At 42.7% G+C, this 23,298-nt stretch overlaps 1 protein-coding gene across 2 annotated transcripts in view; it reads right to left on the bottom strand.

Annotated features, from left to right (window-relative positions):
- The window catches only part of LOC139634072 (potassium voltage-gated channel subfamily KQT member 4), a 47,184-nt gene extending 24,312 nt beyond the window's left edge, over nt 1-22,872 (bottom strand). For both annotated transcript variants that reach the window (XM_071500316.1, XM_071500317.1), the window contains exon 1: nt 21,698-22,872. In XM_071500316.1, coding sequence (XP_071356417.1) covers nt 21,698-21,999 — 302 coding nt within the window. In that variant the 5' untranslated portion in view covers nt 22,000-22,872. The remainder of the gene's footprint in view (nt 1-21,697) is intronic.
- Between the last annotated feature and the right edge of the window lie 426 nt (nt 22,873-23,298).

Genomic DNA, 23,298 nt, shown 5'->3' with positions numbered 1-23,298 from the left:
ATAGTTGCTCCAGTGGCCAAGACAAAGAAAGAAATCACTGAATCGTCCTCTCTGTATAGTCAATACAGGATAGTGTCTCATCTGGTGCAACTATATGTGAGCCAACCAGGGGTGAGGGGAGGATAAAGTGAAGTGAAAGCCTGACTCATTACACACATTACAAATGGGCATGTTAATGTATAGATACACCATGTGTCGTGATTCAAAAAGACCTTCACGATATAATGAATAAAATAATTTATTAAAGTCAGGCGCTCAGGAGGTTTACTGTAGGGCTGTCTACATTAGTAATTGCTCCAGAAGTTTTTAGAAAGAATAATGCATGCTCTGCTATATACACAAAATATCTGACTTTTCTCCCAGAGCCGACCAAGTGTAATTTGTCTCATGGACACTGAGGAGAATCAAGAAAAATGCAAGCACAGTAAGACAAAGAAAGAAAGAAAGAAAGAAAGAAAGAAAGAAAGAAAGAAAGAAAGAAAGAAAGAAAGAAAGAAAGAAAGACACAGTTTTTGCATGTTCATCTGAATAGTTCTTCTTCATTCACACCCCCCACCCTCCAAAACTAACCGATCACTGTCACACACCACATGCATCTGTATATATAAAGTGGATATACTTTGGCTCAGGGCCTGTAAAGCTCCAGAGGGCTGCTGGGCTGCTGGTGGGGCTGACAACAAATAAATGCACAGCAGCCTACGGGGCAACCAGATTGCTTTTAATGGAAGCTAGACTGGGTGCTTTTACTGCTGTTTTCCTGTAAACATACATAAGTGAAAAGGGAGATCTCACATTACTTCGACTGGCCTGTGAAAATACTGTAGTGAGGCAAATAGGTATCACCAGTGGTAATAAAAATATATGACATTGTGTTTTGCTGCATTACACTGTGTGTGTGTGTATGTCTTAGCACTCTCTGCTCTATGCCAGGCATGAGGAGCAGAGCTGTTGAGCGGGAGAATGCACCTTTGATTCAATCACCACCGGATGATAAAGCAGCTATCAGTTACACATAACAGAGGAGGCGGAGGGAGAGGAGAGGGCGGTGAAGAAGACTGGGAGGGAAGATGCAGAGAAACTGATGAAACCGATGAAGAAAGATGTGAAGACAGATGGTTGATGATTTAAAGAGAAAGAACAGCTTGGAGCAATGCCGGTAAAATAGTAAAAAAGAGAAAAGGGAAAAACAGAGCAGGTGAGGGATGAAGTTGGACATGAACTGAAAGAGGCCTGGGGTCAAGTCACATTACCTGTACCAGTACCTGTATGTGTAAGTACACGTGTGTGTGTGTGTGTGTGTGTGCATGTGTGTGTGCGGCGCCAGCCCCGATCGATGAGGCTCTGACAACGGCTTCCAGGCATTGACCCGCAATCTGTGCACATGATGCAGGTGCACAAATACGCAAACAAAAAGAGAACGCAAGCACAGTCCAATTATTGAACACACACCTTTCACAAGGACATGCACAGGTAAACATATAGATTTGCCTAAACAAATGCACCAAGGAAGCACAATTAGAACATGAGATTTATTTATAGCAGGGTCTGACATACATGTATGTGAACTGATGTTCGGTGTCACCTTGGAAATGTACCACTTCAAACCTTTACTTTAAAAGTGGTACCCACAACACGCAGGCCTAAACAAAGCTCCCAGCAGCTAAGTGCTAACGAGCAAAAAAAAAACTAGAGAGAGTCAAGAATCAAAAAAGGTACAGGTACAGAGGAGGAGGAGTGGGAATGTCGTCAGCAGAGAAAGCAAAGGGAGGGAGAGGAGAAAGAGAGGAGAAAGGTGGAAACAGTAGAAAGATATTAATAGCGTTTCACTCTCCTTAAATAGCGACTGCAGGCAAAATGTGTGCAGGTAGGCTGCAGGGCACAGTGCAACACAGCTCCATACGGGCAAGTCTCTGGGTTTGTTAGTTACCCCCTCCCCCTTCTTCTTCCGGGACGGCAAACTTTTCAAGGCAGGAACAAGAAAACAGCAAACAACACACAAACAAATAAGAGATGAAAAGTGCTTTTTCATGAGTAAAGAAGCTGACTGAGCGATTCAGAGGCTCTAAAACTGCCTGGGAAGAGAGAAAAAAAATTAGGGAGAGGGGGGAGAAAACCTGACATGAGAGTGTTGTGTAAAAATGACAGGAATGTGTTTGTTTTCCTCTGAATACCACAACCATCAGGAATATTACATGACTAGATCAATTATTTACATAGCTGAGAGAAACAGTTGTGTAATGAGTGCTGGTCCCACTGCTCACAAAGGTGCAACCTGGGCAGTTTGCATCACGAGCTATGCTACAATCGGACACTTCCACACAAACACTTTGCTGCATTACATACACGGCAAAAGTGCCACACGCACTCCGTGGCGGACACATGTCTAGTGCGCAGCCAGACACATTCACACACTCACCACAGAGTCACCGACTGCCGTGCTGTTCCACTGTCTGTCCGCAGATGATGCATTTCAAACAGAGTGACAATTAGACTGATACATTTTCCAAGCTGGAGAATGTCACACCCAGTCACAGCCACGAAAGTCTGCCATCCACACACACACACACACACACACACACACACACACGTGCACACACATACACAAACACACGTTGTCATAGGTCACTTTCGAGGATATTACATAGAGTTTCATTTCCTGGAGACTTACCCGAACCCTAACCTTGAAAAATCAGCTTCTGGGGGGGTTGGTCCCAAAAGTCATCTATGACACACACACACACACACACACACACACACACACATTCATTGTTGAAACTATTCCTTTACTTGCATAAAACAGTTTTTTCCTTTCACTGAAAGTTCCTGTCTCTGTAACACAGAAATGATGTGACCCCTGAACACTTTGATACTGCAAATTTGAGTTCCCGTTGTCTTTTCATTCTTTTCATCTGGCGATTTATCAGTGCCTTGAATCAAAAAAAGAAACATTTCAATTAATCTCTTCCAGAGATTAGATTCAGAGTAACATTTTAAATGACAATATTATTTTGGATTTGGTTGTTTCCAGGCGTTCATTGTTCCAAGGCGTGATCCCAAGTACAATCAAAAACCACAAGAGACACTCAAGACACTACAACACTAAAGCACAAACTCTTAATAAATATTCCTACTGTTGCTTACACTTTATAAAAGATCCAACTTAACAAGCTATTTTCTCAACTGTCAAGTCTTTAAATAACATGTTTGTTTTTTTTTTAGAAACCAGAGCAGTGGGTTAATTTCTCTTTTTTCACTGATGTCAGTGTGCCTTAGCCAAGAGTTTCAAAATGAGGGCCAGGCCCTTAATGCCACACCACCTATTTATCCAGCGGAACATTTGAAAACAACGTAATAAAAATACTTCATATTCTGTGAACAAACAAGCCCTTTGTGGACAGTTGTAACCACCTAAAGTCCACAAGCCTGACTTAAAGCTGCACTAATCAGGGGTCGCTCATAATGATTCACAGGGATTTATCACCTGAGTGCAGCTCAACAAAGACTGTTTTTGGTTCTCATCAACCTCATTTCCTGCTGTTTTCAGTGATAAGGTCTGATAAACCCACTGTACGCTGACCTGCTCAGGCCCAAACAACAGACACGGGTGAACATAGTGAAGCATTTAGCTGGTGAAGAGCCAGGTATTTCCTCAGGATTTGACTCAGACCAAAAACAGAGATGAAGGAAAAGTGAATATTGGCCTTGCACTCATTAGGTAGCAACTGTTTCCCAACACATTTAATAAGGTGATAATATACGTCAGTGTTGTGTTTACAGCTTGTTGTCCTGTGGGCCAGGTGGCCAAAATCCAGATTTAAAAAAAATATATTTTGTAATAGATTTTTTGTAAATCATCAGTGTCAAGAGGCCTGAGGCCTATCCCAGCATGCATTTGGTGAAATATTGGGTACACCTGGACTGACTATCACAATCAGAAACCTTGGAATAGTAAGTCACGGCCTGGCTGCTTTGACCAATGACCGACTAGAGGCACTATAGTTATATTAGCTGTTAATTAATGTTAATTTTAAACTCCACCTCAAGTTACTAAAACTTATATATAAATACCCAAAGAAAACATGACCTTGGTGCCTTCACCTGCAGTTCTAGCCATGACTGCAGTTTCCTGAAACAAGTAACGATTATCTAGGAACGCATTAGGCTAAAATTACCAAGAAAATGTTGGAAGACACACTGATGTGCATTGTAAACAAAAGAAATGATCTTTCACTAGTTTCTGCCTCTTAAAAGGAAGTTTTCCTTCTGTCGCCAAGTGCCTGGCTCATTGTGGGGATTGTTATTATTAAGAGTACGGCCTAGACCTGTTCTATTTGAAAAGTGCTTTGAGATAACTTCTGTTGTGATTTAGCGCTATATAAATAAAAATTGACTTGACTTGACCACTTTGTGATGCGTGTGTGCACAAAGTAACTATACCTGAACAATATATAGTAATGCAATTTAGTACAAAAGCAGGAGAAAAGCACTACACCACAGCTTCATATATGTCTCCTCTGTATCCTTAATCTTTCATATCTGCACCATGAGAAGCCCTCCTCTCATTATCAGTGATGATTCATTGAACAAATTGACTCATGCATTATAATTAAGCAGCTTTTTAATGTTTCTTGACACAGTTATCCTCAAATGTTGTATCCGCACAGATAAATTCAGTTCTCACAAATATACATATGCAATAAATATACTGTTACGGATTAATGTAGAATATTAATTACAGTGAGAAGTGTACTTGACACTGGCGGTTTCTGGTGGCTCAGTGGCATGTTTCTTCGCAGATATGTGGTACGGGTGGTTAGAGACTGAAGAAATATGTCCAGTGTGGTCACATATCTGACCAGTAAATGGAGCGAAATTAAGGATAAATTCATGATGGTTTCATGAGGGCTGGGCAAGCCTGTGTGTGTGAGTGTGTGTGTCTGTACTGTCTAAACTGACCTGGATTAATAGTGATTGCACATAATTTCTTGGTGACTTGCTGCTGCTTTGACCTGGTAGGAATATCAGATGAGCGTCTTCTTTACGACATCAGGTCAATTCGGTGTGAAATTGTTCACATAAATTACAGAAAATATATGTGATTATGGGAAAAGAGGCTGGGGAAATGAGACTGCATGATTTATATACACAATATCAACATCGGTTGTCCACTAAACTGGAAAAAATGGTGACCATCATCAAGACCAGAATGAGCTTATAATTTCACATGAACACACGCACACGCACACTGGAAGTCAAAGAAACAGTGGAAACACAAGGTACGTTATTTCAAAATAAAACAAGAAATAAAAAAGTCCAAACAAAGAGTCCTTTGAGGGCAGATCATGACACACACACACACACACACACACACACACACACACACACAACCTCCCACTGCAGCCCAACACACACGTACTCAGACAACATGCTCTATTGTCTCTGATGTTTTTTCTGATTCATGTTCTTTGCTGCTTATGCACTTGTTGTCAGTGAGGAGTACTACACAGAGCTGCGAGATGTGACCAGGGTGGAGGCGAAGTGCTGAGAGAGCGCTGACATTTAGCTGTAGTATTGTTACCAGCAGCGAGCCAATTAGCACAGAGTCAACAAACCCTTTAGTAGGTGTATGGCTGCCACTTCACACACCAGTGTGCTTTTATAATGCTGACATTTAACCATCGCAAGCTCAATAGCTTGGATCAGCAGGGCTGGTGGTTGGGGAAGGGTCACTGTTGATAGTAAAGATTGTAAAAAGGAGGCAGAAGGTGCTTGTGACATTTCTGAATATGTATTCTAACCGTATCAAAGTAAGTTGCACTGGCGAACTTCAAACCTGAACTCACCAGAAGACGTGCCAGTAGAAGTCAGGACCCAATCATGTGATTTCTCAGAGGTTTGATGGAAGTGAACCACCTCACAACCCAAAACACACTAACACCCTACACTCCTTCACCCCCCTCCTTGACCGGGGCTACGACTGAATTTCAGCCCAATCATCATTACTCTGTGACAGGTCTAATCTTGTTACCATGGCAGCGGGGATCTCTAGTGATGGATTACAGAGGGTCAGGGGCAGCTCTCCAGGATTGAGAAACAACAAAAAGAAAGCAGTGACTGTAACATTTGAACTCGGGGTAATAGGATTGGCCCAGAAGTTTGAGGCACGGGGTGTGAGAAAGCGAGCCAGGGTCACACACAACCCCGGTGGTCAGCGGATCTCCGGGAGGAGCTGACGGGATTTGCAGAGGACACAATGGTCGCACTAATGTTAGGGCCAGAGTTACTAATGCCAAGATTTGAGGTCATTTAAAGTACTGTGCGAAAATGATCTATGATCTATGAAATTTTCATCAAATATTGAACGGTCTTTAAATTTCATTATCAATATTTGATAGTTAATAGTAAATAGTGGCAACACTGTTTCTAAACTACTGACTTATTTTTGGCTTTTCATTGTTGTACGTCTTGCTCCTTTTTTGTATTTTGTCATTTTGCTTTTATTTGTTGGAGCAAAGGAAAGTCACCCCTGTCAAAGAGACGGAGAGCTGCTGGAGCAGAAGACTAAGGAAACCAGCAAAGAAGCTGCTTAAAATGGCTGAAAATTATCAACCAATAATCAAAATTGTTGCTGATTAATTTCTTCTTGATCGACTTATAAATCAATCAGCTAATTGTTGCAGCACCAATAGACAAATTGTTGAAAAAACTCTTTAGTGAGCAGTTAATCAAGATTTCTGACTCATTCACTGACATTTTTATTTGTCATCATTCACAAATGTAGAGCTGCAGAAGGGTCAGTTTAGTTTCTACCTTCCATAGGTATTTTTCAAAGACGCTGCTGAACAGGCTCTGCAGCACTGCCACTCTGTTGTCGGTTGGTAACCACAGCAGCGACCCCATGACCCCGAGGCTGAGTTCCGTCTTTGATGGTGATCCTTCAGTTGGTATGGGACAGATATGCAGTGTGTATACGGGTGGTGAGTTCTGTGCTGAGGACCTCAAGTCCGCCTTGCTATCTGTCTGCTAACGTTATCTTTGCTGTTCTTACAGTCAAACACTGGTACCCAGGTCACATCACATGGAGGGGCTGCACTGTGTTACTCCTCAGTCCAGTGTCAGTGCTGCTATCCCTCCCTGTCAAACTAAATCTTTGTGTCTGTCTCTGCGTGTCTTTGTGTAAAGTAGTGTAGTCTCTTTATGTTATGTGTAATTTTAAGACAGAGTCCAGAGCCATGTGAAAAAGACTTACATCACTTTCCAGTGAAGTGCTGCAAAAACCACCTTGCACATGAAGATACCACACTTGCAGTGACTTTGCCAGTTTCCACAAACACTTTCTGAGCTGTAGCTATAAACACAAATGAAGCATGTTGGCTAATACTGAGCATCTGCTGTTTTTTTTTTTATTTTTTTGTTTGTTTTTTTGTTTTGTTTTTTAATCCTTGTACATTGAGAAATATCACTATGCATGACAGTGGGCAAAAGAGCACGGCTAACGTAGGATGTATTTCCTTGTAGGACAAAGGGCACCACTCCTCATGTACTGCTGCAGTGAACAGTAAACACGTAGCCATGTTTTTGCAAAATTAATTGCACAACTATATCAGTCTGTAAAAACCGTTGACCCTTGTTCGCTGACTCAGTACAGCACAGGAAGCATGTTTTCAACGCCTGGACTTAGCCTTCTGTTTGCCTAAATTTTGGGTCATAAATATCTCATCCTTGTACAGTGTAGTGGTATTTTCTTTTTTCCCTCTGACACATATCTCCCTGTGGGCAAACAAAAACATGGGTCGGCATAAAGAGCATTCATAACGTTTACACATTCTGTCCAAATACCAAGTCCCTCCCTCATGTGAGTAGACTGGACGCTCAAACATAACTCAGTGCCTCCCACACAAGATTACAGATGTCAGCATTTGCATTCAAGATTTCAGTATCACACTCAACTGATTATGTGGCACTAATTGACTGAATAACATGTACATTATTTTCAAAATGTACCCATGTCTTCATCAAACCCTCTCCTACGTTTGCACTACATTTTTGCCCTTTTCCTTTCATCCACCCATTTTCGTATCCTCACCCTAACCTCCCCCCTCTCTTTACTCTAGTCCCTCTGTCATCTCCTCTTCTTCCTCTCTTTAGTGTAGCTGAAGCACAGCCAGGACCAGAGTGGACCACTTGTGGGCCTCTCAGCCACACCCGCCCCCCCCCCCCCCCTTTAACTCATTACAGCCAATTAGATGACAAGCCAGGGAAGGCAATGGCGGATGAGAGCATAGAGATAATACTCTTCTGAATTATTCATCCTTGTACTGAAATTCACCCTACCTCCACCCTGCTCCTGCTCCCTCACTCAACTGATCTACCTCTTGTTGCTATTCTCTCTCAGAACTGTCCCTTCAGTCTCTCATTGGACTCTCTCTTACACTTCGCCCACAGTAAAGGCCCAGGCTTCTTGTAACAAACTAGTTTGTACAAAGTGATTATAGCTTTTCTAAATGGCCATACTTGAGGGGAGGGCAAAACCCTGCCATCATAGAGAGGGGCACACTTGGCCAATCATTGTGAGAAGTGGGCATGCTTGTTGGATTGTCAGCCTCAGAAATTTAAAAAATTTGTTAGACACCGCCCAACTAATTCTTTACATTGGAGAGGCGTTGGTAGGTTTGATACCCTGTTTGACAATCCAGGAAGCACAGCAGTTGAAGCACAGAGACAGCTTTAGCTGTCGTATTCTCAGGGTTAGATTGTGATTGCACAGTGGTATGAATTCCTGACTACTGCCCTCAGTTTTATTGGCCTGCTCTGAAGTGCACTATGCAGGACACTGCTCAGACGTCACGGGACACCATAAGGTCTGGCAGCCAGGGGCCAAAATGATTGATTAAGCGCTGATAAGTAGCAAAGGCTAAGAGAGAGAGAGCACTAAGGAAAGACAGAGGAAGAAGGACAGAGAATAGATATAGTACAGTAATAGATGTATAGATAGAAATAGAAGTGGGGGGGGGGGGGGGGGTATCAACGAACACAAGGAGTGAGTATCAGACAGACAAGGAGATAGATAGTGAGAAAAAATAGTGGACAAGAGACAGAAAGAGGTGGCTGAATAATGGATTGGACAGACGAGGGGACAGTGAGACGAAGAGAGCCAGAATGGAAAAGAGGGAGAGATGAGGTATCGTCTGTGAGGTCTCATCACACACTTGCTGACATTGCTTTAATCTTGGGGCCAAGAGAAGACCAGAGGGCCCACCGTCACACGCACATACACTGTTGCACAGTGAAAATGGTGAGCGGCATGTACGGACAGATTTACTGCGTGTTTGCGTGTGTACGGAGCAGCATTGGCAGCTGTTTTTTGCAAACGGAGTAAAAAAAACATAAAAGTCAGGCAGGACTCCTGCATGACATCATAACATAGAAAAATGAGGACAGTTTGATGTGACAGGTTTATGTTTATGTTTGTGTTTCGCACTTAACCATAACATAATCCATTACTTTGTAATACATTTCTGTACTTTCTACACCAAAACATGTTTTGACATCAACTGAAACGTTTTCACCATCAATAACCCTTCATTATGTTCAATCGCCGCTGTAAAAGGAGTGAATTAGTGTGATGTGAGGCCAGAGCAGCAACAGATGTAGCGGACTTGGAAGACAGAGGCAGGATGACTTGGGACAAAGTCTGTCTCCCTCCTGCTCTCCTTATAGTGACTGTTGACAAGGAACCTCTTCATGTAGTGAGCAGCCATGATAGAGAGAGAACAAACAAACGGATGCAGCTGACAGAAAGAGAAAGCACAAAGTTCTTATAGAAATAGAGACGAGAGCAACGAGGCAGATGACACCAACAGGAACTGAAAAAGTAACTGTCACACAGGAGTAGAGGAAATGACACTGTGATCAAGTGGAGCAGTTATGCAAATAGGACATTTTCGAGGAGGAGGGGGCAGAATGCAGGAAAAACACAATCTCACAAGAGTAGCAGGCAGCCTGCGTAATTATGGCTCCATCGTTAACATTTGATTATTGTTTATGCTCTGCCCACAGTGCCATTGGCCAGGCATTAACACATACACACACACACACACTCACACAAACACATAGATACACACACACATGCGTGCTATCTCCATAAACCTGCACATGCATGAATGCACACACATTTTGCAAATGTACACACGCCAATCAAGACCTTTTCTGACAGCATGCACACTCAGCCACATGAGCAATGGCTCTCACACACACACACACACACACACATGCACATAGTATATACACACATTGCAAAGCGCTCTCTGCAGGCAAGGCAGACCTTATAAATACTGTCCTACATTGTGATTTTGTTTGAGCTCGGTCTCCATGGTGCTGCTTCCTCACATGTTTATAGTGACGGCCGTTATAAATTAAAATGATCTTAACAACACTTAAGCTAGGCTGTGCATGCGGGCGCAGCCAGGCAGGGACAACAGGAGAAAGACACAGAGACCTATCCTGGGCTATCCCAGGATATGGAGAGACAAGAGACAGAGACCGAGCAGAGAGGAAGATAACTAGGAGAGAAAGATCAAGGTTTGCTCCAAATGGCGAATAAGATGTTAAGCAGCTCTCGACAAAGGTATATTGAAAAACCTGAGTATGTTTTAGTGATGGTGGTTTGTGTGTGTGCATCTACAGCTATGGATACACATCAGGTATCCCTGCACAGTCATGCAGCCTCCTCATCCTGAAAACTATATCCACAGTGCTCACGTGCCTGATGGGGTTCAAGTTACAAACACGTGGACAGAATAAAATCTAATACCAGAAAAATAACCAGCCAGAGACAAAGTGTGATGTACAGAAACTACTGGAGCTGGAACTGGACGCAGCACTGAGACTGTTCCACCTCCGCAGGGATATGCACCACAGATGTTCTGTCTTTACTCGCAACTAATTTTCATAAAATATCTTTCAAGCTTAAGTCATAACAAGTTACATATACAGTTTAAATATGCATGTCTACTTTCACATTTTCACATTTAAAAACATTGATGAGTTACAATTTAGCTCCTTGCAAAGAACCAATAAATACCCAACAACAAGGGATGTACAATATGACAATATATACTATGAGGTAATATATATTTGTCATTTAACATTATTATATAAGGTGATTGTGAACAATATCATATATCACAATCAAGTATTTTATCCACACAACCTTCAACTGAACAATTTGAGTTACTTAACATCTCACTTCAAGCTTCTCATAGGTCTCTGGAGCCTTTTTAAAAAAAACAAAAACTCATTTCCTGTTACATTTAGATTTCAACTTGAGTTGTGCACCACAAGCTAAACCTTTCACCTCCCGTATTCGTCACTTGTCAAGTAGACCAGTGAATGAGATTAGAACAATTGGCTTTCCCTCATTTGTATAAACTAACATGTTAATTCCTTATCAGCGGTTAGCTACAGCGTTAGGTTTCCACATTACTCAGTATCTGCTGATCATCGGCATGTGCAGTTGCAGCCACCCATTAGGGTCAGGCCTTAAGTGTGCTGCTGAGAGATAATGGCTAAGCTAAAGCTATTGATTTACTTTCTGCCTGCCTTATGGTCTTCACAGACGCTGGCAACCCGCAGACACTGCTTCCTAAGCAATCTGCAACACTCTCACTCTCGATGAACACCTTGATGAACACACAGCACCCTCTCTGCCCCGTCCATTGAAGCCCTGATACTTTCTGTCATTGAACAGACAAGCGAAAGGTGGACTATTGAGGCTAAGTAAGCACCTGATTGTGGACAATGGAGAAAAAGTTTGTGTGAAAACTCACATGCTGGGCTGCCAGGCATGGTTACTGTACAGAGGGTGTCTGTACCAAAGCTGAGGGCAATTCTCTGACTTTGTATACAAACAGGATTTAGTAGTGGCTGTTCAATGACGCAGCAACTGTGCAACATTTACAGAGGGTGACAGTACAGGGCAGCTTTCCCATGGCTTGTGACACAATGCGTTTCCTGTGAAAAGACAAGTCAGACTTTACTGGCAGGGCTGTCTATTGTCGCCAACGTCCTAATTGTCCTGTTTGACCTATCTGCTGGCCTGCAGGTTTTGACAGTCCATTGTAACATTGATTTAAAACAGGAGAGTGTGAGAACCAATGCAGTGGCAGCGCGGTAAAGGGTTCCAAGAGAAAGTTACTAGAACAGCCAAGACGAAAGGTGTTGGGAGAAATTTTGCAGTGAAACAGAGGGAAGCTAATGTTGTTCAATCAACACAAATCAGGATTGAACAAGTGCAGTGAAATCATGTCTGAAGATGTGTGTCTTTTTTCCTCTTCGTTTTTTAATCAAAATTGATGCCTTTTGGTCAGAAGTTCCTTTAAAGACCTCATAGGTCATCTGTGTGAGCAGCTTATTACGACCCATAGTTGCGTTTTATTGTTAGGTGACCTCCATGCGCCGCAGGAATTATGACGGGAGCAAAGGCAATGTCACGTGATGCTGTATAAAGGTTGTTGAGCTGGATGGATGGGTCGACACAGGACTTGGACACGGGAGACTGCTGTTTGTTTCCCTGTTTGAAACTGGTAGTGGTTGTTTCTTTTAAAACATGGCAACCTAGCTGTGTTTATTACTGTAACCATGACAACGAAGGTCCTCTAACATTAGGGAAGTACTTATTTTTATCCAAACCATGATCTCTTCCTAAACAGAACCTAAACCTGACCAAACTTTGATCATTCCATAAGCTTAACCACGTGTTTATTATTGCAACCATGACGATGAAGGTGCTGTTTCAGGAGATGCTCCGGGGTAGGGACATACGACCTATATGCTTATTCAGGTTGTGGGACAAGTCTTTTCTCTATATTAACATTGTCAGGTGGACTGTTTTTTCAACCTAGTGACTAGTACAAGGTTTTTTTTTAAAAAAAAAAGGTATGGTGGGTGGATCATTTATTGTTTAGTTTTTTGTTTTAAACTGGCTGGACAGCTGATTACACATTTTAACATGAATAATATTAAAACAAATTTTTCCATGTGTATGTATTTTTGGACAAATCAGGTTTCAACCCTTTTATGAATTTATGAATTAGAACCACATGCTTAGAAATCTGGCTCTGACATTTTGTTTCGTTGAGCTTGTTTGCATTAGCTGTCAATTTGTATCTTCAAACTGAAGTTACCCCTCCCTGTATATACAGAAAGGTGTCAGCAGCTAAGAGGAACATGTAGTTTGGACAATGTAGTCTGCTGAGAGCACAGGGGATACACTGGCAAAAATCCCAGAAAATTAATAAAGTTCCTTCCCTACAGCATTTTGTTTACGTGAATGACTGCTAAAAGAAAATGACACAAAAATCTGTCAGAATTTTGCAGCTCCTGTGTTATGTCTACTTGAGCAGCGGTGCAGTGGTGGTATGTCTACTTGAGCAGACATACCACCACTGCAGAAATTGCAGATGCTATATATTGCAGAGATGTAATAATAAGATATAAAGTAGAAGGGAGCTGGGAGGCTGCCTCTGGATTTTCCTGGCTGTGAAAGCAGATCTGGAGTGTATAGAGGGTCTTGACTAGACAAAATAAACTCTTGGCATTTCCCTTAGACCCTCCCGGCCAAATGCCACAGTATTTCTGGACCGCTTCAGCGACAATATCATTACATAAACACAGATAACTGCAGCTTAAGGGGTGTCAACACCCCTAATGATCACCTATCTGAATTGTCTGTCGCTCATGGTCTCTGCTGTGTGCTGTGTGCTGTGCGTGTGTGTGTGTGTGTGGTTTTTTTTTGTTTTTTTTTTGCATGTATACTGCATTTCACCTTGAGCCTTTTTGAGTGTTCTGCACTTGCCAGTAACTAAACAACAGTAGTTTGCTGTCCCCTGATGATAATGGTGTTTGTGTGGATATGTGTGTGTGCCGGTGTGTGTGCATGTCCTGTTCCTGGGTGAAAGTGAGCACAGAGAGCAGGGCTGGATATTGGGGGGGAAACCTGATTCCTGGTCAGCCATCACAGGACAGACAGTCCCCTCCCCAGGGAGACACATTTTGCCCCGAAAGGAGAAATTAATACAGCAACTAACCTCGACTCTCCCCTCTCTACAACACACTGTTATTCTCCTCTTCATACCTTTCCCTCCATGCACACACAAATCACTTGTCCTGTTAAAAGTTCTTGCTGCCTTTGAAGGACGATAAATCCTTCAAAGGACAACACCTCCAAAACAGGGACATTTTAGTCGACTGTCTCTGTGCATACTCTGGGTTTCTGACATATCCTCCCGTTGTTTTTCCCTCCCTTTTTGCTTGGAAGAGACCTTTCAGTCCAAGTCAAGAAGCATCTGCCTTGCCGAAGTGTCCTTGAGCAAGACACTAGATCCCTACCAGATATGGCTGCTGGCTGCTGTTGTAGTAGAGGACAAGCGAAAGGATAATTTTCCAACAGGAATCGATAGAGTACCAAATTATCATTGTCATTCATCCTTAGCAACCGAAATTATTCTCCCTCGTACTCCTTCCTCTGTTTGTCCTCTGCGTCACACTTTGGTGTTAGGAAGTAGCAAGAGACTCTATGGAAAAATAAAGCTGGAACGCGCCAGGCAAGGAGATTAAAGCAGTTGCTGCAGTATATGAAGACCACCGAAGGAGACATCAGGACACATGACATGAGACCTTAAGACAGACTGTGGCAAACACAGGCCAGGTGTAAAAGTGGCACAGGGAACACCTCAAGATTTTTAAAAGGTGAAAAAACAACATCAGGAGAACATAGAGGCATGTGCTGCTAGTGCAGTTAGTGTAATTTAGTAAGTAAATGAAACATTTCCCCAGATGCCTGAGTGCTGGACATATTTTCATTAGGGAATAATAAATAGAAAAAACTTTATATTTTTTGATATTATTCCTTCACCAAAGTCTATTTTTTAAAATAAAACTGAACAGCAATAAAGCTTGTAGCATTTCTTTAAGCAAAAACATAAGGATCATTGATATTACACTTAATGCTTTTGCTCCTAGAAAGGCCTTTAAAATATTGTATAATACTGTATCTGATGAACAATGAACTGTTGCCCTCTCAGGAAGCACAGATGCATCTGGTCAAGACATCTTGACTCAAAAGTGACCTTGTGTCTGTCAAAACCGTGTCTTTAAAATCTCAAGAACACCGCACCAATCCAGTTACTCTGGCCTTAATCTCATTAGCAGCTCGACTGGATGTTGGTTCCTCCTCCAGTCAAATCAAAGGAAATGCCAAAGATGCTCCATCAAAAGAGCATTACTGGGGCTGCACTGTTGGTGAGCCTGTACAGTAGACTCTGAACACCGAAGATCCTGAGTAAATATCCAACGACTGTGTAAAATAAGTTCTTCCAGTTTAAGGTACTCACAACTCCTAAACATTAGGTGGCTTGAGTTTATTCACTCTCCAATATAATGCATAATTTATTAACCAAAGTCTCAAATTTAAAGAGGATTATTTTTTCCTCATCAATTAAATATTAATTCTGTCAAGGATGTGTTAGAAAACAGTGAAAAATGTCAGTATAATTTCTCAGAGATGGGCCAAAGACATTCAGTTTTCTCTAATTCATTACAAAGAGTCATCACATTTGTGACACTGAACTAATCAATTAATCAACCAATCATTTCAGACTTACTAACTTGTACTTATTTGTTTATGTTGCACACTTTCATTCATTTCTTTTTTAAGAAACCAGCCAATCAGGACTGAATGAAAGAGAGGGGGAAGAGCTAGAGAGGCACAGGGGGAGGGGAAGTCTATTAGACAGGTTGGTACAGCAAATGAGATGTTATTCCCACTGAGGAGGAAGAGAAGGAGAGAATGATGAAGAAGAGGGAGAGTGAAGGAAGAGCGAAGGCATTTGGGCCGTACAAGATTCTTAATGGAGCAGAATTTACACAACCTGCTGAGGTGAACAGATAAAAAAAAAAAAACAGCAGCGGTAAATGAACAACAAGCAGCCAATCTGCAGCCCTGAGCAGGTTTAAACCCCACACATAGTGCCAAGTAGCTTTCTCCCATCACCATTTTATGGTGCCAGGTCCCCCCTCCACTCGACCCTTATTTCTCTGTTACTTAGTCATCAATAAAAACACATTCATGTGCTGACTAAAAACTCAAACAAAACAAAAAGCTATTTTCTGACGTTGCTCTGACCATTAATAATAAAAAAGGCCCAACACTAAACACATCAGTGGTTTTTGGGGGATGCTGGGGGGGAGCGATGTTAGTGGATTTTATGTTGCGTGGTTGAAAACCTTGAAAAGCAGACCACACTGTTTCCACGACCCAAGCAGATTAGCTTGCTTAAAGTGGAGAGGGAGGGAAAACTGCAAGAACAGACAGATAGAGGGAACACATTCAATCAACAAGCTGTCTGAGCTAAATGAGTTTAATAATGTCAGAGAGGCAATTCAACTTTAATGAAAAGCTTGCAAGATGAATTCTGTGTACAGCTCAAAAGACGTGTGAACAATTAACAATTACCATATAGACATTTCAAAGCCCGTTTGAGCAAACTATCTGTGGAGAGGTTGTGGAGAGCAGTAGCCCGCGAGTCCTGTTGTGGGTATCTCCCTCCACATCTATAAATAAGGTGGCTTTAGGCTCAAGCTTTCATAAACAGACACCGTCACTGGTGCTTGTGCCATAAAAGGTTAAGGTGAAGAGATACCCACACACATGAAGACTGAGGGGTTTATCTGAAAGATTCATCTGGCATGAGACATGTACTTTGGAAATTTGTTAAGCTATTGTTTCAGATCAAAGGGAGAGAGAGTGAGAGAGAAGCGAGTGTCCAGGGCAGTTAATTTCCTTAAAAGCATAAACAATGCATTATTAAAAGTTGCAACAGATTTGCAAGCACTTAAGTGTTCTCTCATGCATTCAGTTATCGCAGAGTGAGGTGTGTTGGTTTAAGATTATATCCAAATGGTAGTTTGCAAGAAAGACATCTTAAATGAAGTGATTTAGTGATTTAAAATAGAAGCAGCATAGTCGAAGATATCCTTTAGTTTTTAGTTTTCAGTTTCTATTATGGGTATGGCCAAAAAAATTAGATCCAACACTTCCTATAATGCAACTAGATATCATCTTTTTCTCAGCTCCTCCCTCCCTGGTAAACTTCACACTTTCAGCCTGTAACACAGGCTTTCTGGAGACTATCCTCTGAAGAAAAACAACAGCATCAGTTGTCTCAGCCTGGAAGTGCCCGGAAATGAAAAGTGTTTACGTACAAGTGACGAATCACTCAAGTGTCTACAATAATTATGAATGGAACAAAGAAGGAAGTCAGGTGGTGTTATCACAGAAAGACAAAGTCTGTGAAGGGCTGCAGGATGGGCCAACAAAAAATCTGACTTTTACATGGTAGGCCACTGTTTGTTTCCCATTTCAAATCAACAGTCAACTTTAGTTTCTTTTAACCATGACTGTCTACCTTTGGTCCTTTTTAATCTAAACCTACCCAAACTGTAAGCATAGTGCTGTCACAGCATAAAGACGACTTAACTCGATTTAACTTGAGCAGAGATAATGATACATGATACGTGATATTCACAAGAACAAATTTGCTAAATTCTCAATTAGCCTGTCGCCTGCCAGGGGTGTTAGCACAGAGCTCCTCATAAAACAACTACTTTTCAAGACATTTCTCTCTAACCTACTCATACAGATGATACTACTCAGGCTCAAGTCTAAAAACTCCACATTACTCCCATGTATAATTATGCCCTACATCTCTGCTCCATCTCTGTAAGACATCAATAATACACGACCGGTATATTTTCACCCTCTTTAGAACCAATCAATCACTCTGGCTGGTCAGTGCTTGGTCTTGACTCTTTTTCCTGTAAATCCACATGCACTATTACTGTATATTCAGGCTGGGGTCCAGAGGAATGCTGCACCAACCCACAGACTAACATAGAGTATGGAAGCCAAAGCCAACATCAAGACATGGCATGGGTTCTTGGATTTCCACTGTGCCAGTGTTAGTTGTCAATGTGTAGTATGGCTTGATCAGAGGCTGGTGGCCTAGACTGGAGTTCCATGGCCCCAGAGGACTTCCTGCTCGGATGAATTACTATGGGCACAACAGGCGGCCTCATGTGATAGTCTATATGTGGCACTGCCTATGACAAGAAGGAGTGAGGGGTCAAAGGTGAGGGGAAACACTGGAACCAATACTTCTGAATGTTGTTGGGAATCTGCCAAGCTCAGAGGGCAAGTTTACACACAGATACTGTACATGCATGAACACACACACACACACACACACAACAGAAATAATAGGGCTAGTAGTAGAGCTGAAATAATGAGTCAATTAATCACATAGACAATTGACAGACAATTTGATAATCTATTATTCATTTGAGTCCATTTTAAAGCAGCATACCAATCATTCTCTGATTCTTTTCCTCTGTTTTATATATGTTTTATTTTATTGTAATTGTAGATATTTCTTATATAATTGTATAAACCAAACTTTTGTTTTAAACTGTTGGTCAGACAAAACATTGACAAATATCACCCTGTCCTCTGGCAAATAGTGATGCTCACACCTTTTACAAAGTAAACATTTAATCAAAAAAATAATCCAAAACATTAATGAGTCATAAAAATATGCATCACTTGCAGCCCTAACCGATAAGCTTTTCAAAAACACACACAGATACTGTTTACACACACTGTTGCCACATGCTCAGTTGTACAATACAGTGAGGTACTGCATGTGTCTGAACTATGCAGATTCTTAGAAACACATTTTTTTCAGACTGCCTTGCTGTGTCACTGGTGTTAGTACAATCATTAATGGACTTTAAGAGCTCGGGCAAGTAGACCAACCCCCTGCTGACTGTACATCTACTGCAGGTGAAAAAAAGAGAAGGCATTCAAAGGCGACAAAGACGTCGTGAGCTTTTACTGTGAGTGAGTGAAGGGACCGTAACAAGACATGAGGCACTTAACATTTCAAATGGTCCATGCATCATTTGAACCAGAGGCTCAGCGAGTGCAAGAACCTGCCCTGTGTCCAAGCAACTGATCAGGTTGGTGAGCAAAGGAATTTCTTGAAGTTACAGTGTTTCCAGGAACACAGTTGTCTCTTTTAATAAGTTTCTGTGTTCTTACCCCACCCTATTTTATGTGGAAAACAAGGTTTTTAGTTGAGTCTGTTCAGAGAGGAGAGGATTGGAGAGGAGAGGAGAGGAGAGGAGAGGAGAGGAGAGGAGAGGAGAGGAGAGGAGAGGAGAGTGCCAATTCTGAATTACCATACAGCTGTTACACTTGCAGGAGAGGGCGTCTGAAGGAGTGCTTTATGCAGAGGAGACAGTTGACATACAGATGTGAAACCGTTTACAATAACGTAAGCTGAACCGCTTAGAAGACAGGATGTTAAAATTACCCAAGACCTTTATCTAGCAGAGAAATCTGTCTCGGTGAGGGTGCATCTCACTCGCAGCTGTGACAGCAATGAGGAGGGTTGAGGAGTGTGGCAGGACTTAAGTGAGTGTCTGTGGAGAGATATTACAGAGGAGAGCTTCCTCGCCCCTTCTTCAATATACACTTCAACACACACCTGCAGAGAGAGGCTCTCCAGAAGCAACGCATCTGTTCCAGCATCCCCCCGTTACAAGGCGGGGCTAATTAAAGGATCTAGGGAAGTAGTTAGCGCAGCGCCCTACACAGCAGTGTATGGCTCAATTTAATTACGATAGATCAACACCGCCTTAATTGAGCCTCATCTTACAATGAATTTGCCTCATGCATGGTTCAGCTCTCAGCATGCTGAGCACCTCACATGTAATTAATGAGAACAAATGCACAGCTCAGAGTGAGCTGCCCTCAGCTAAACACTGCACTTTGCAGAGTGCAAAGTGCAGGAGACTTTCAAAATTGGTACATTTTGTAATCCGTTAAGAAGGCGACATTAAACAGGCCATTACAGAGGCAGCTCATTTCCAGAGTCAGTCCACCTCCGTCTTTGAGGCTGTGGCATCTGAAACACGATCTGGGCACCTCTGAGCGCCTGCCCTGCCTCTCTGTCAGAGAAATAACAACAATGGCAGAGCTGCCATCCACTCCGACACCCAGTAATGTCAAGGAGAATGTCACCGGCAACCACCTGGAAAAGGCCATTGCTCTTAATGAAGAACACCTCGCGTGGAGGCAGAACATGTTGTTTTGTGTGTGCTGCATTCCCACGAGACTGTTTGCAGAAAGAAACAGAGAGTAAGAAGTGAAAGAGGTGGAGGTTAGTGTTTGCACTCACTGACGGGCCAGTGGTGTATGAAGAGAACACACATGAGAGTCGTGGCCCTACAGTGGGATTTCCCTTGGTTATAAACACATGATGGCATTGGCAGGGGGACAGCTGTACTTGTCTAAACAACGACACAGAAAGCATGGCCCGCTCCAAGGAGCCTCCACACATAATGCTCTGTCCACTATGTGCCAGACACAGACACTGCTGGAAGACAGCTGCTGGTGCACAGCTGTCTTGGGCTTCACTTAAAAAGAGACTGAAACATACTTAGGCGAGGGTAAACATGCACTGAGTGAACTTTGACTTTTAGCGGGACCTAACACCAGGGTTTTTTGTTTTTGGTTTTTTTTTTCACCCAATTTGTTTCTGTTTTGTTATATAAAAAGTTTAAATGAAACTCATTAAACAAATTCAACCAAATGACAGTTCAATGCAGTTTGGTTTTATGTCCTGATTAAATGAGCACTGCATGTTTCACATATTAGTCCTGGGCTGTTGGTCCGTCAGAGGGAAGCACAGCTACCAGTGAGCTCATCCTTTTCCAGTGTTTACATGTTGTATACATTATAGAGCATATGGCACAGAGGTACTTTAAAGCCCTGACAGAATACTCTCTGCAATGGGGGGGTTGCTGTAGTTTGAGATCTATGTTCGGTGTGTGTGTTTAATAGGTGAAGTTTTATCTCATCGGGTTAACAAGCTCTCATGTGCCGGGTTCAGAGTGGGTTACCAAGTCTTTTTTTTAACTTTTTTATTTTACTTCAACTGTCAAAATGTTGCAGCAAACAAGTCCCCTCAGCATAAGGTTCAAAGTTTTTTTTTAACTACACATACAACCAAAAAAAAAACCTTGGTTTTATTTCTTACTTCCTGTCATTGCAAACCTATCGAGCAGGCCTATGTTATTCACACTTCTGTGTTATTCAAACTCAGTAGTCCACGATGTCAACTTAAAGAAAACAGAAACGTACTGCAAAGTGATTCAATGAAAACATGACTATCAGCAGGTTTCAAGAGGACTTTGAATGGATTTGGATAAATGAAATTTAGTAGCCTATCCAAGGTCCCCCTGATGATTTAATCAGACAGAGACAAGGGGAAATTGAACACTGGACCCCGTGTTGAGATGATGTATGGCATATGACCGCGCTGATTGCAGCATAAGCAACTCCGCTCAGTTAATTGGAAAATTCATCAATTGACTGCTGGCGCACACTGATAAAAACACATGATTGGGAAAACGTGTCTCATCCTGTAGCATGTGGCTTCATTCACTAACTTTAATGACACTGTAAAAAGTTATGTTTACAAGTTAGGACAACTGAAGAAAGGACACGTGGATGTGGTTTGATTTGGTCACATTTAAAAAAAAAAAATAATAATTATAAGAATGATGGTAAACTTACATGAATGCATGGTAGATGAATGCCCATCCTCTTGGTCTCTCCAGCACGTTGTACAGGCAGTTTTGCAACTTTCTGTAGCGCTTGCTTGAGGCAGATGAGTTGGCCCGGGGTCCAGGGGGCCCGGGCAGCGGGGTGCCCAGCAGACCTGTGCGGTGAGACGGGTGTCCGCGCTCCGGGGTGGACGGCTCGCTTCTCTCCGTGTGGACAGCGGTGAGAGCCACGAACTCTACCCGCCTGTCGTCGTTCGGTGCCGGGGGCGCCAGCATTCTGATGCCGCCGTTGTTTGACGGACTTCCTAGCATCTTCGGGCTGACACGATTAAACTACATATGATTCACTGGATCATCCACAGGAGCGCAGAGCAAAGTTTAGACCAACTCATAGTCCGGTTTGTCTTTGCTTTAAAGCGGACTAAAAGTAGTCTACCGATCAAAACGCAAAAGTAAATATCATCCCTGCCACTGGTCTGTTCCGATGTGAAAGTTATCTGTGAATCAAGTCACGGTCGCGAAAGAAAAGATGCACAATACCTGGACAAGTGTGTGGCGCTGAAACGTCAGCGATCATTGTCAGGAGTCAGATGAGAGACGTAAACAGCGGGGTGCAGAGAAGTAACGACAAGCGCTCCAACTCCAGGAAAAAAAAAAACAAAAAACATGCAAGTGAGCCGCTAAGGAGCTGCAATCACTCTGCAGAAATGACAGCACGACCTGGCCTCGACCAAGCAGACCACCGATTCCTACAAATAAACTGACATGCAATCACAAACCACGGAGCAAGCAGGCGCAGTGGTCATGCAGAGGTCCTAAGTTATCTAAGCCAGCTTCATTAACAAGCTCTTCATTAAGTGAACTCGGAGCTGTCTCTGTGGTTTTAATTGGCAGACTGAGCCTCCCCACAGCTGCTAACATCAGCTTGCCCTCGCCTCCTTGTGTGCGTCTCTCTGGTCCAGCGCTCCTCCGCTCCGGCAGGCGGGGTGCAGCGCGCAGAGGTGAAGACCATCAGTGTGATGTCAAGAAACGCAGGCGACCAACTCCAAAAGTCTATAGAAAGGCCAGATAAACAATCGCCGACGCCTGCATCTTGTTTACAAACGCTTGCAAAGATGGAAAAGCTCCTTCCTTCCCCGGGGAGTTGACGTGCAGGAGCAGAAGCGCCTGGCGAGAGGCGAGGACTCCGGGATGCACGCAGTGACTGGGGGGGTGGAGGGGGGGGGGGGATGCAGACCGGACAGTGACTCTTTTTGTTTGTCTTTGCTACTGCTGCTTATGCATATGCACCTAAATACTGCATAATGAGTATTAACTCATCTCGACAGTGCACCGGGTACTGCTATGAGTTATTGGGGAATTACGAAACATGCATTTTCAATAGTCATGGGTTGAAGCAAAAGTTTGCCTTGACTTTCCCCCTAAACGAAAATGTCACTCGTGTTTATTGTGGGAGGGGGCTTGGATCCATGGCTACAGGAGTTTGGGACAGCAGAGACAGGTGCTGACCACCACAGCCTCCACCTCAGTGGACAGGGCTTTCTAAATCTATGAGCGTGACACACACACGCAGGCTTGTGGTTATGACACAAATACTGGGGTTATGGAGCA

This window comes from Trachinotus anak, unplaced genomic scaffold, assembly GCF_046630095.1.
Source record: "Trachinotus anak isolate AG129_WGS33_773 ecotype Australia unplaced genomic scaffold, CSIRO_AGI_Tana_v1 ptg000016l, whole genome shotgun sequence".
NCBI lineage: Eukaryota > Metazoa > Chordata > Actinopteri > Carangiformes > Carangidae > Trachinotus > Trachinotus anak.
The sequence above is the reverse complement of the archived record's forward strand: the minus strand, read 5'-3'. Positions and strand labels throughout refer to the sequence as shown.